We start from the raw sequence: 12,746 nt of genomic DNA, 5'->3' as shown, positions 1-12,746 counted from the left end.
AGTTACAAAATGATGCAAACTTTTACTAATGCGGAAACAATTCTCTACTAGACAGAATACATAAACCCGGTACAATATCGGGATTACTTATTGAGTCATATGACATTTTTGAGCTAAAATTTTATGGGTTTTTATCGATGAAGATAGTAACAATTTATTTAACAGTAATTTCACCAAAAACTAGGAGCAAACACTTTGGTAGTGATTGCGTCACTTCCATGAAACGAAATATCTTCCCCATGGTCTATTGCACATACTTTACAACAGTTTGATACAATTTCCACATTCTGGACACTGGGTAAAAAATGTAATTATTGCGTGCGGTGAGAAACACTTGCTCTTGAATGTTTTAGCACATTACCTACCCATCCAGGATGTCCGCAATCCTCTTCCATTTCTTCCTCATAAGCTACTGGTTAGCATGGCTACTAGCCGCCACTTATCGCTTCCTGAAAGGCGATCGCATCGATTTATCGTAGCATAATCAAATTGTTCCGCTTTGCCACACCGACGGTTGGTTTGAAGCTCGAACCGTTGTTTGCGAAACTTCAACACGCACCGATATGCTGCGTATGGGAAACAAAACAAAGCACCATAAACGACCATCGTATCAAAATATACATAAACCGACTGTGCATTGATTGAGAGGCAAAAGTTCCACCTTCTACAACCCATTAAAACACCGTCCCGAGTATAAGCCTGGCTGGCGGACCCGATCACAAAGGCAGCCGTAAGCGGCCTTTGCATTTGTTTGTCGGAAGACTTTCGTGCAAATAGCGCTATTGCTCAGGACGAAACATGAAAATTGTCCCAACAGGCCCGCCGTGATGCGTTCGTTATCGCCCTACGCTGTCTCCATTTTCCTGATTCGTTACTTTAAATGTTCACAACGGTCACCCAAATTCATCACGGGCCGTACGTAAACTCAATCGATCAATTTTCGCTTCATCTTCACAACCGATTGACCTTCACCGAGATCGGTCGAAGGCGCCGTGCGTGCCGGTGCTGTTCCGTTTGATGCGGTAATCGTTTTTGAAAAGCAAACGTCAAACAAAAAATACGGCCCGAAGTGAGAAGTTTGAAAGTTCGGCAAGAAAACAATGCGATACGGCTGATTGGACAACGTTTCCAGACGAGATAATTAATGCAAGGGTAAATGTCCTTGCAGCGCTGCATTTTATGATGCTGTGGCCTTTAAACGGTCGGGGTATTAGAAGCATTTTTCTGGCTGTTTAACCATCGCGCCGTGCGCTAATGGGTGTTTTATGGGTATTTATTTGCGAACGCGTTTTGTTTCTCTCTCTCTCTTCATGCGAGACTAAATCAATGCTAATTTAGGTCAGTATTTGTGAAGCTGCTCAAACACGTTGACGATTTGGTTTGAAGCTGCTGCGATGGAAAGTCGATGGTTGATATTTTCTATGCATATTTGCTCCTGCTGTACTATCAATTTCGCTAACAATACGTTCACTTTCAAAAGGTTATAAAAGGACTCTTACTCTGATTAATTTCACTGGTTTGTGTTTAACATCACTCAAAATGTTATGTTTACCCTCAATCAGCTCTGTTATTTAATGCCGACGATTACATTGTGCTTATCGATTGGGGTAGGTTTTGCGTGGATGCACTATTCTCTTTCGCCTTAAGCAACTGCACCGTGAATTACACCATCGAGAAACGGCCACCGCTACGACTGACATTTTTGGTAAATGCACTAACCGGTTCGGGACGAGATGTACACACGGTGTACCGTACCAGCACCGTTGCATTCAGCCTGTACTATATGTCGGCGTTTCTGCAGGAATCTTGTCGGCTACAGTTTGCTGTGGATCGCAGACAAGCAAACCGCTTCTACCTTACCCAAGCGGTGGGAGAGAGCACGCGTTTGGTTGCATGTGCATCAACACAGCCCAAAGTAGGCAACGTGACAAAATTTGCAACGAACGGGGACCCTGTGTGATTCGACCTTCGCACCCGTGCTACTTCTCGTCAGTCTCAGCGTTAGCCATATTATACAATGCTGAGCCATAGGAAGATTTTTAAAAGTACCAATCTCGAGGGGAGAAATGTGGGACACGGGAGCAACGATATTTGCAACTCAATCATTAGCTGCTCATCAAATTGTAAAACGATCGACTAATAAAACTCGTTTTATCTTTTCTTTACAGGTAAATCACCATCGCCATATGCGGATGAAGACACACTGTCGATGAAGAACTGATTTAAGTAAAGGAATAGCGTACCTGCAAGTATTACGACAAAAACACTCTCGTTTCTTTTGTCTGCGATTACGCAGTATTGCTGTACAAGGGGGACTCACGATTTGTGGGGTTGGTTAGAAAGCAGTAAAAATTTTACAGACCCATCGAGTGGGTGACATCCAAATTAAGCTGTTAAGTAATGCCCTATCGTATACTGCATACACAATGGAATGTCGTTCAGCTCGTATTGCGTACGTGACTGGCCAAATCACTTTCTCCGTCTTCAAGGCCAATGCGGAATATTAAACAATTATTATGAATAATTGAAATCTCGAGCATTAAAAATGGAACATAATCTTATTACTTTTAAGATTTATTTGACAACAGCATTTGATTTTTAAGTTTCGGCCGCTTTATTTATAATATTTCGTGTTAAAATTATAAATCAACCCTATTTTTGCTGCCATCACTGTACAGATTTACATACATACACTGTACAGATGCATACATTTAGGGGCGAACGCAGCAAACGTCTGAAGTGAAACGGTTTGCTTCTCTTTCCAACACAGAGCTTCCATTTCAGACCGATTTTTTTCTCCTATACAAATACATTTTACGCACATTTTAAATTGCACATGAAACAACAGTTTATTCAATCAAATTTCGTTCTCTTGCCAATCAAAGCTCGGTGTGTGTGGTAGAGTCTTTGCTGCCTACATAATCATAATCCTCCTTTATCAAGTCGGAACCCTTCTCACCGATCATGATCGTCGGTGCATTTGTATTACCACTCACAATATCTGGCATGATACTAGCATCGATCACACGCAGCTTTTGCACACCTTTAACCTTGAGTCTCGAATCGACTACAGCACTCTGATCACCTTCCGGTCCCATCTTGGCCGTACCCGTTGGGTGATAGATCGTGGTGGACATGTAGCGTGCGTAACACTCCCAGTAGCTATCCGAATCATACTCCAACTGATCACACTCGGCTATCTTCAGATGGAAGTCCTTCAGCTCGTGATAACCGAAGTTTTCCGTATCGAGCAGCTTGCGGAAGAACCTAATGCCCCGGATTACCGTTTTCACATCACGCTGATCGTCCAGATAGTTGGCGTTGATGATCGGTGCATCGTACGGATCGGATGTTCGAAGTTGAATCGATCCCTTCGACTTGGGATTCAGGAGCGTTACCAGCACCGTCAAGATTTCGGATTTCTGATTCTGCTCGATAATCTGATGAGCGATATAATCGTCCCATCCGAAGCATTGAGTAATTTTTGCCACGTCCGGTGTTTTCCACAGGTACAACATGTGATGGAACTGAATGTCAGGAAACTTGGCGGCAGGACTCTGTGTGTTGACGAACCCTAGCAGATCTGTCACGCTGACGGTACCGAACGTTCCGAGCCCGTAACGGAAGTAGCTGTAGATACTGTCCAGCAATTCGTCCATGCTGCGTTCGATGGGTCGTGAACCGTGCAGAGTCAGGAATAGAGGTATAATCACGTGATCTTGTAAATTTTCACCTACCGACGGTATATCCTTCACCAATGGAATGTTTAGCCGGTCGAGCTGCTCTTTCGCTCCCACACCGGATAGTTTCAAAACCTGTGGACTGTTAATTGCACCAGCAGATAGGACCACCTCCTTGCTTATGCGCACGGAAATATCTTTCCGCTCGGGCAGATCGAACGTAACCCCGGTGGCTACGGTTCCATCAAAGTTGATCCTCGTCACGTGAGCATTTTTGACGATGTGCAGATTCGGACGATCTTTCGCAGTGTTCAGAAACGCTTTCGCCGTACTCCAGCGTCTTCCTTTGTAGACCGTACCCTGGGCCACATTGTAACCGATGTACTCGTCACTGTTGATGTCCATGATTTCGGGTATGCCCAGTTCTTGAACCGCTTCCGAAATCACCAGTTTGGTCATCTCGTTCGACATGAAAGAGTTTACCTTCAGCAATCCACCTTGCGCATGGTATTCGGCACGTTCTTGCAGCAAGTGTTGGGCACCGTTGTCTTCGGATTTTTTGAAATACTCTAGCACATCCCTCCAACCCCAGCCCGGGTTGCCCTGCTCCTCCCAACGATCGTAGTCACGGCTATTGCCACGCACGTACAGCATGATGTTGTTGCTGCTGCAACCGCCCAACATTTTACCGCGGGGCCAGTAACTGCCGTGCTTGTACCCTTTGCTGGCGGTGTCACTCTTTTCGGCATAATAATTCCACACATGGGAACTGTTCATCAAACCAAACGCGAGATATGGCACCTGATTATATGTAGATAAGACATGAAGGGTTCAAATATCTTGCAGCAGGTTACCCCAATCTATTCCGATCTCAACGCATGCGGAAACACACACACACAGCAAGCAACAGCAATGGTCAATGTGAAATGAAACGTACACAAAATGATCTATAAATGATGGTACATTTATTAAACGTACAATGTAACAAACTGGATGTAAAGTTAAAGCTCAGTATGTTTTGGTCCCACACCCCAGTCTTCCTTAATCATATCGGATGCCTTCTCGCCTATCATCATAATGGGCGCGTTAGTATTTCCCGACACTATGTTCGGCATAATACTACCATCAACCACGCGCAATCCTTCCACACCCTTCACACGCAGCCGGCCATCCACTACCGCGCCCTTATCACTGTCCGGACCCATCTTTGCCGTGCCGACCGGATGGTACAGTGTGAGCGTCATATGCCGCGAATAACACTCCCAGTAAGCGTCACTATCGTACGTCTGTTGGTCACACTCGGACAGTTTCATTCGGTGCAGTTCTCCCTCATGCTCACGGAATGTTGGCGTATCGACAATCTTGTTAATATAGCGAATACCACGCAGGACCGCTTCCACGTCTTCCCTAGCCTCCAGATAGCCACTCTCAATGCGAGGTGGATTAAACTCGTTAAAGTTTTCGGTGGCAAGCGTAACGCGTCCCTTCGATTTGGGATTTAGCAGCACCACGATCGCCATCACCACATCAGCCTCAGTAGCGGCCTCCATCATCGATTGCGTTATCTCCTGATTGTAGCCTACCTTGTCACAAAACAGAGCCGACTTTCCGGAACCTTTCTCAAACTGGAAGAAATGATACTCAATATCCGCGAAAGGACTGGAAGCGTCGAGCGTGTTAATAAATCCGATCACACTCGTCACACCATGTCCAGCCATCGGTCCCGTGCGTGTCGTAAGGTATTGAAAGAGATTTTTCACCAACTCCTGCTGAATGTTATAGTTTTGGGCAGTCGATTTGTGCAGCTTAAACAGCAACGGTACGAACAGGTGATCTTGCAGATTTTCTCCAACCGGTAGATCTGCTACCAACGGAATGTTAACCTGCTTCAGCAGCGTACTCGGACCAATGCCGGAACGTTGCAGAATGTGCGGCGTGTTGATCGCGCCTGCTGCCAGAATAATATCTTTGCGTGCGTGCGCAACCTTTAGCACCTTGTTGTCGATCATAAAGTTCACGTACTTGAAGCGTTCGGTCGAAGGATCGCGCTCTACCGTGACGACGACCGCATGCTTAATCACGTGCAAATTCGGTCGATCCTTCACCGGCACCAGGAAAGCCTTCGCCGGACTGCAACGTGTACCATTCACGATAGTACCCTGCGCCCGACCAAATCCAACCTGCCGTGCACCGTTGATATCGCTATTGCTCTCAAATCCTGCGTCCTTGAACGCCTGCAGCATTACTTCCGCGAGCGGATGGTTAACGGGAAAATTGCCAACTTTGAGGTAGCCACCGCTTGCGTGAAATTTGCCACCATCTTGACGCAACAACTCTGGATCATTATTGTCTTCACTTTTCTTGAAGTACGGTAGCACATCACGCCAGCCCCAGTTCGCATTACCCAACTCAGCCCAGCTGTCGTAGTCACGGGAATTACCACGCACGTACAGCATTGCATTGATCGCACCACATCCACCAAGCGTTCGGCCCCGTGGCCAGAAAGCGCCATCCTTGGAACCCTTGCTAGCGTGTGGCGTACGTTCGGCGTAATTTTCCCAGTCTGCGTCGGTTTTCTGTATGGTGAAGAATGTCTCCGGAATCTGCAATAAGCGGACATGTGTGTGGTGATGACTAAAGCTTTTAGCGTCGCTATCCCGTATGAAGAAGAGTACCCTTTGGGACAGATGAGATTAAGGTTTAAGGCAAGTTGCTAGTCGGAACAGGGGAGACTTCAGGGTAGGATATAGTAGGATTGTAGAAAGGAAAGAATTTCGATTAACATTGTCAAGAATTTGTACTAACAATTTATCTAGTGTTGAGGAGGGTCTTTTGCACATTAAAGATGTCCGTGATCTTGTTTGATGAAGTCAGATCCCATTTCGGCGATCATGATGGTGGGAGCATTCGTATTGCCACTGATCACCAGCGGCATAATGCTGGCATCGATCACTCGCAAACCACGGATGCCTCGAACGCGCAGTCTGGAGTCAACTACTGCGTCCCGATCGGTAGCTGGACCCATTTTCGCCGTCCCAACCGGATGATACGTAGTGATGGTCAAATGCCGCACATAACACTCCCAGTACTCGTTCGTATCGTACACATGCTCCCTACAGCCGGGGATGTTGAGGCGATGTAGCGTGGCTCCCGCACTTCGGAACGCTTCCGTCTGAAGTAATCGTTGCTGGAGGCGTATGCCCTGCACCAACACGGTAAGATCGTCGGTATCTTCGAAATAATTAGCCTCTATAATCGGATGATCTCGTGCTTTGCTGCTTGCCAACCGGACACGCCCTCGTGACTTTGGATTGAGTGCTGTAATGTGCAAATACATTGCGGGTGTAATACGATCGACTTCCTGAAGGGATGCGCTTATTGTCTCCGTAAGTTCAAAGTTGCGTGCTAGCTGCTCACTGTACCGACCACCCTTGGGAAATCCAAAGTTAAACACCTGCACGTCGGGATATGGGTCGGAGGCATTTTTTGTATTGAGGAACGCAACAGTATCCAGGTATCCGGTTCGAACGATGGCTTGACTACGATTTTGAACGGCTATCATGTACAGCTCATTCAGCTGAGCAAACTGCTCATCGACATTCGGATCTGGCACGTTGTAAAATTTGAAAAACAACGGTACCGCCACGTGATCTTGCAGATTACCACCAACATTAAGGTCCACTTTGAGCGGGATGTCGAACTGCTTCAGCTCGTCCGCTGGTCCAATGCCGGACAACATCAACAGCTGCGGTGTATTGATAGCTCCCGCAGCGACAATGACTTCTCGGCGTGCGACTACCTGCTGAACACGCTGACTTCCCTCTATAACGAAGCGTACGCCCGTGGCGACATTCCGCTCATCTATCAACACCCGATCGACCAGAGCGTGTTTGATGACGTGCAAGTTTGCACGGTGTCGGATTGGTGTGAGGAACGCCTTTGCCGGACTGCATCGAGTCGAACCAATAATCGTATGCTGCGAACTACCGTAGCCAACGTGCCTGTCACGATTGAAATCATCAATCCAGTCGTGTCCTAGCTCCGTGCCCCCTCGTTTCAAGATTCCGTTCAGTATCGTGTTATCAATGCGCTGCTCCACGTTCAAGTATCCTCCCGTTCGATGGTACTTGGCACCGGCACCGCGAACCAGCTTCTCATGATTCATATTTTCAGACTTTCGGAAGTAAGGCAAAACGTCTTCCCAGCCCCATTCTGGATTGCCCAAGCTCTTCCAGCTGTCGTAGTCGCGACGGTTGCCTCGCACATATATCATCGCATTTATTGCGCCAGATCCACCTAAGGTGCGGCCGCGGGGCCAAAACGTTCCGTTCCGCGTACCCAAACCCGAACTCTCCGTCCGCCGCACGTTGTACGCCCAGTCAACCTCACTGTGCTGCAACACCATCGCCATGTTGGCGATCTGAAGTGGAGAGTACACATCGGTCAAGTTTCCGTCTGCATCTAAATGTGCATAGCAGTGCCTGTGCCCGTGCGCGTTGCCTCAAGTCGTGCGCTTCCTGCTAATACCTCTTGCATAGGCAAACAGATAAAACCACTCCAATCCCACCTGCCGTATAACTCGTAATCGACAACCACTGACCAGTGTAATAGATAAGAGTGAACCTGGAGCGCAGTTAAAACGCAACACAGTATTTACAGTAACAACCTTATTTAAACTTTAACTTCTGTTGTAGCTTATCCCAAACGTGACTCCATATTTGTGATTCATTCCATCCATTATCTTCCTTAATCATGTCCGACGCTTTTTCGGCTATCATGATGACTGGTGCATTCGTGTTGCCGCTTACAATATCTGGCATGACGCTTGCATCGACTACTCGCAGTCCATTCACACCTCTGACACGCAGTCTCGAATCTACTACCGCGTCTGGATCTTCCGATGGACCCATTTTGGCAGTTCCCACCGGATGGTACAGTGTCAACGAAAGTTCCCGAATATAGCATTCCCAATAAGCGTTCGTCCCGTACAGTTTATCCTTACAAGCCGGTAGATTAAAGCGTACTGGGTCTGGTTCCATCGCCCGGGCAGCATCTGTCGCCATGATGCGATGATGCGCACGGATTCCTTCGACCAGTGTCTTTATGTCGTCGCGATGGGTTAAATAGCCAGCATCAATTCTTGGTTTGTCCCAGAACTGTGCCGATCGCAGTTTTATGCGACCCCAAGATTTGGGTTTCAGCAGAACAACAAACGCGCCGAGTACGTCTGCTCCGTTGTTAGCGTCGTCAATGTCGTTGCTCACAGGCCCTTCAAGATCCATCTTCCGTAGCCACTGACCCGCAATACCGGACCGTTTGCGCGAGTACATATGATGATACTGTATGTTCGGGTACGGATCAGAATGGTTGACTGTGTTTATAAAGCCTATGAAACCGTTCATTCCGTGTTCGGCTAATAGACCGGTACGATGCATTAGATATTCGTATGACGGAACCACCATATCGCGGTTGAGGTCAAAATCCACAGCCGTTGATCGGTTGATCCTGTAGAACAAGGGTACCATCACATGATCCTGCAGCTTACGCCCGACAGGAACGTCTGACACAACTGAAATACCAAACTCCCTTAGGTCCGCGTCACGTCCAATGCCCGATAACATAAGCAGTTGTGGCGTGTTGATTGCTCCAGCCGAAACGATCGCTTCTCTTCGCACCTTAACTTCCAACTCATTCCGGTTGCTCTCTGATGTATCGCCACCCAGTATAAACCGAACTGAAGAAACTCGTCGATCCGCGTCAAACTCAAGTTTCGTTGCAAGCGCATTTTTAATCACATGCAAGTTTGGACGATCATTGATCGGCACCAGGAACGCCTTAGCTGGGCTGCATCGTGTTCCGTTGGCCATGGTAACCTGCATGCGACCGAATCCAACGTGATCTTCACCATTGAAGTCTTCCAAATACTCATATCCACTTTCCTGAGCCGCCTCAAGTAGTCGTTCCATCTGAGCAGTATCTCCGGTAGTACTGCTCACGGTTAAGTAGCCTCCCGTGCCGTGGAATGTTCCATCACCAATCACTGTCGCATCTTGATTATCTTCCGATTTGCGGAAATACGGTAGTACGTGCTGCCATCCCCAACCAGGATTGCCCAACTCTTCCCACGTGTCGTAGTCGAGTGCATTGCCACGAATATACACCATCGCATTCATCGCTCCCGAACCTCCGAGCATTTTGCCTCGCGGCCAGAAGCAACCTTCCGGTGACGTTGAAGCCCGACAAGCAGTGCGACCACCGTTTGCATTGTATCCATCACTCGAATCGGCATAGTATGTCCAATCTACGCTGGATTTTTCTAAGTGTATTTGCAAAAAAGGAATCTACCAGGTGTGATGTGGATATGAGGGACGTTTGTTTTTAGTGCAATCCAGGAAAAGGAAAACAGGTTAAAGAAATATAGGAAGCACGAGGGTTGCAGGATGTAAGGCTAACAAGAGAGGCAAACATTTTGTACATGCTGAACCCATCACCTTGGCTGAAGGCGTAAATCGTATTAAAGCAGCCTACCTCAGACTCGATCGGTGGATCTCCGCCGGCCTCCAGCAGCAACACCTTCCAGTCAGGGTTTTCCGACAGACGGTTCGCCACAACCGAACCGGCCGATCCGGCACCAACGATCACGAAATCATACTCGTCCAAACCGCGCGCCAGTGCCGTCGGGCCGTAGTCCTTCGGCCACATGTCCGGGGGAGAAATCGCACACTGGGCCGCCAGGATAGTCTGCACCAGCAGTCCGAACAGTTGATTGGCTGGTCCGACGCTTTGCGCCGCACACTGGCCACCCATCAAGGCCTCCATGTTCTTCCGGTACGCGTTTACTCTGCAAACCGTTGGCTGATTGTATTGTCTTGTTCCGGGATCAGAATCGAGAGCTGCAATGGAAGAGCAGGGTTTTGGTTTTAGTCTGTTTCCAGTACGGACGAATGCTAACCGTGGCCTGGTTGTCTCGGCGCGGTGGCTTCGTTAGACTGATACGCTACCTCATCTAACGACCCGGTTCTTATAGTGCAGTGAACATGTGCAGTGAAGGTCAACCGCACGGCATGCACTAAAGTTATTGCTGACAGTTTGTACACATGTTATCAGGAGCCTTGACACAAGTGTGCCAAAGATCCTGGTACTTTAATACAATTGTTTGTGGGTAAACTACTGGGTTTGGAATTAATATTGCCTGACGTTTCCTGCTTGTTTTGGGTTTTTTTAACTCTAAAAACCAGTTTTTCTTACAAAATTAAATTTCTTTCTATAAAAATGTCGAAATATAATGAGATACGTCACATGAACAATCTCAGAACACTTTAACTAAACTAATATCTAGCGAGCCTGTGGTACCTTCCCGCTATTGAAGTCTTACAAAAAAGTCCTCTGCGGTATCTTGCTCTTTAACTTAATATCGCGTAATGCGTCGCTGTCTGAATGCGTATAAAAAAAAAACATTTTTATCTTTTTTGTTTATATTTAAGATCCCGGCGGAAAAGCGTTGCAACCAGACACACTCAACCATTACACGATAATGGAAATAAAAGTCATGCACCGCGCTTGAGTGACGTCTTGTTTATTTTCAAATTGCTGTAGTACTACTGCACCGCTGGCTGTTATTATTCCAGATTTACTTAACATATTTTTGCTCTCTCTCTCTCTCTCTCTCTTTCCCTCTCGCCCCTACCAGGTATGCCAATATTAAAAAGACACACAACACAAGAACAATCCTGTCACACATCTTCGCGTAGTTGGATGAACCGTTGGTAAATGTTAAATGTTAAATGCTTCCCTGTCTCAACAAACATCGAAAGGGTGGTGGGTAAGCATGGTAACAACATTATCGTCGCACTGTTTGTCACCTTTACAACAACAAAAATTCACGTTAGCAGGGCACCGATAACCATGATATAATAAGTGGCTCGCCAGCACCTACTTATCGTTCTCGCACCTCTTATCAGGGCAGGCGCGTCAATCGTCGACTTAAGGAAAAAAAATGAGCGGATTTTTGGACTAGTAGCTACAATTTCACACGTCATCATGGTTAATAAAACGTGCTTTTTTAGTCAGTATGATAATTTTAGGATGTGTTTCCACCATGTGCTCACCATCTTGATAGGTTGATGGAAGAGAGCCTATGCCATATGTTTCCACAAGCTTTCCTTGGTGATTTTAATAACAGCAGACACCAGAATTCAATGCCTTTGCAGAGACAAGTCTTGCAATCGTATATATAGTTGCGAGGAAGCATTGACGATGCAGGCATGCCCTAACCCACTAACCCCAGATAAATTGCACGTATCAACAACAGAAACCGGATGATCACGGTTGATCAGTTGGATGAGAAAGAAAGAGAGAGAGAGACCAACGGTACAGCATAAGAAAAAATGCGCAACCTCCGAAGTAATGCTACGCACATTGCGATCTGTCTGAAACCACACAGGGCTTGTTGTTGTTTTGCATTTGAATAGGAAGACCGATGTTCACGTTGTCGGTAGCTGTATGCGTACGAGGATTGGCAGAAAGCCGTGCTGCTCCCACTGTGTCAGTATGTACTCAACCGATTGGGATGGGATGGGTGGAATTTTCTCCAACCTTCTTACAGACAACGAACGGCAATAGGGCTCACGAATTTTCGTATAAATTAACACAAAAAACTTAACTATTGCTAATCGAGTTGTATCACCTCACTAGTAGCATTAACCACACACTATGTAACTACATCAACGCGCTAGTGTTCAGCAACTTGGGAGAAACCGGATTACTATACACTTGAACTATGCGTACGCACACACGTTGAAGCTAGATGGTACTTACATTGAACTTGACTCTTCGGACCGCGTGAGCACACCAAACCGGACGGTACCAAGCACAAACGGGAACTGCGGCTTACATCTCGCGGTTAGCCGGCGTTTTTATCTTCATGGCGTGTTGGGCTCGCGGTCAAGCTCGCGTTCGCTCTACATACACGCACACATATGTTCTCTTCCTCTCTCTCTATGTGTTTTTCTCTCTCTCTCTCGTTCTAACTATCTTCCTCTCTCCACCCATCAAGCTTCTGCGGTG

The 12,746-nt window shown here is 46.9% G+C and overlaps 2 protein-coding genes across 45 annotated transcripts in view; one reads left to right on the top strand and one right to left on the bottom strand.

Annotated features, from left to right (window-relative positions):
- The window catches only part of LOC118502631 (flotillin-2), a 158,674-nt gene that overhangs the window by 117,420 nt on the left and 28,508 nt on the right, over window positions 1–12,746 (top strand). The window lies entirely within an intron of this gene.
- Window positions 2,596–12,648, bottom strand: LOC118502622 (glucose dehydrogenase [FAD, quinone]). Of its 5 annotated transcripts, none has more exons than XM_036034999.1 (3): window positions 12,498–12,648; window positions 10,209–10,573; window positions 2,596–4,481 (listed from the first exon to the last, which is right to left on the bottom strand). In XM_036034999.1, exons 2-3 carry the CDS (start codon window positions 10,497–10,499, stop codon window positions 2,880–2,882), a joined length of 1,893 nt encoding a protein of 630 aa, XP_035890892.1. In that variant the 5' UTR covers window positions 10,500–10,573; window positions 12,498–12,648; the 3' UTR covers window positions 2,596–2,879. The 5 variants fall into 5 exon arrangements, with proteins under 5 accessions (XP_035890892.1, XP_035890891.1, XP_035890893.1 ...); XM_036034998.1 differs by lacking the exon at window positions 2,596–4,481 and adding an exon at window positions 4,624–6,283; XM_036034996.1 differs by lacking the exon at window positions 2,596–4,481 and adding an exon at window positions 7,917–10,021.

This window comes from Anopheles stephensi, chromosome 2 (assembly GCF_013141755.1).
Source record: "Anopheles stephensi strain Indian chromosome 2, UCI_ANSTEP_V1.0, whole genome shotgun sequence".
Classification (NCBI taxonomy): domain Eukaryota; kingdom Metazoa; phylum Arthropoda; class Insecta; order Diptera; family Culicidae; genus Anopheles; species Anopheles stephensi.
The sequence above is the reverse complement of the archived record's forward strand: the minus strand, read 5'-3'. Positions and strand labels throughout refer to the sequence as shown.

Excerpts from the sequence above, each read along its gene's own strand:
- LOC118502622 (XM_036034996.1), bottom strand. The coding sequence starts at position 10,499 with ATGGAGGCCTTGATGGGTGGCCAGTGTGCGGCGCAAAGCGTCGGACCA. Across the intron at positions 10,022-10,208 it reads ATCCACCGATCGAGTCTGAG|ATTCCTTTTTTGCAAATACA; the intron begins GTAGGCTGCTTT and ends CACACCTGGTAG.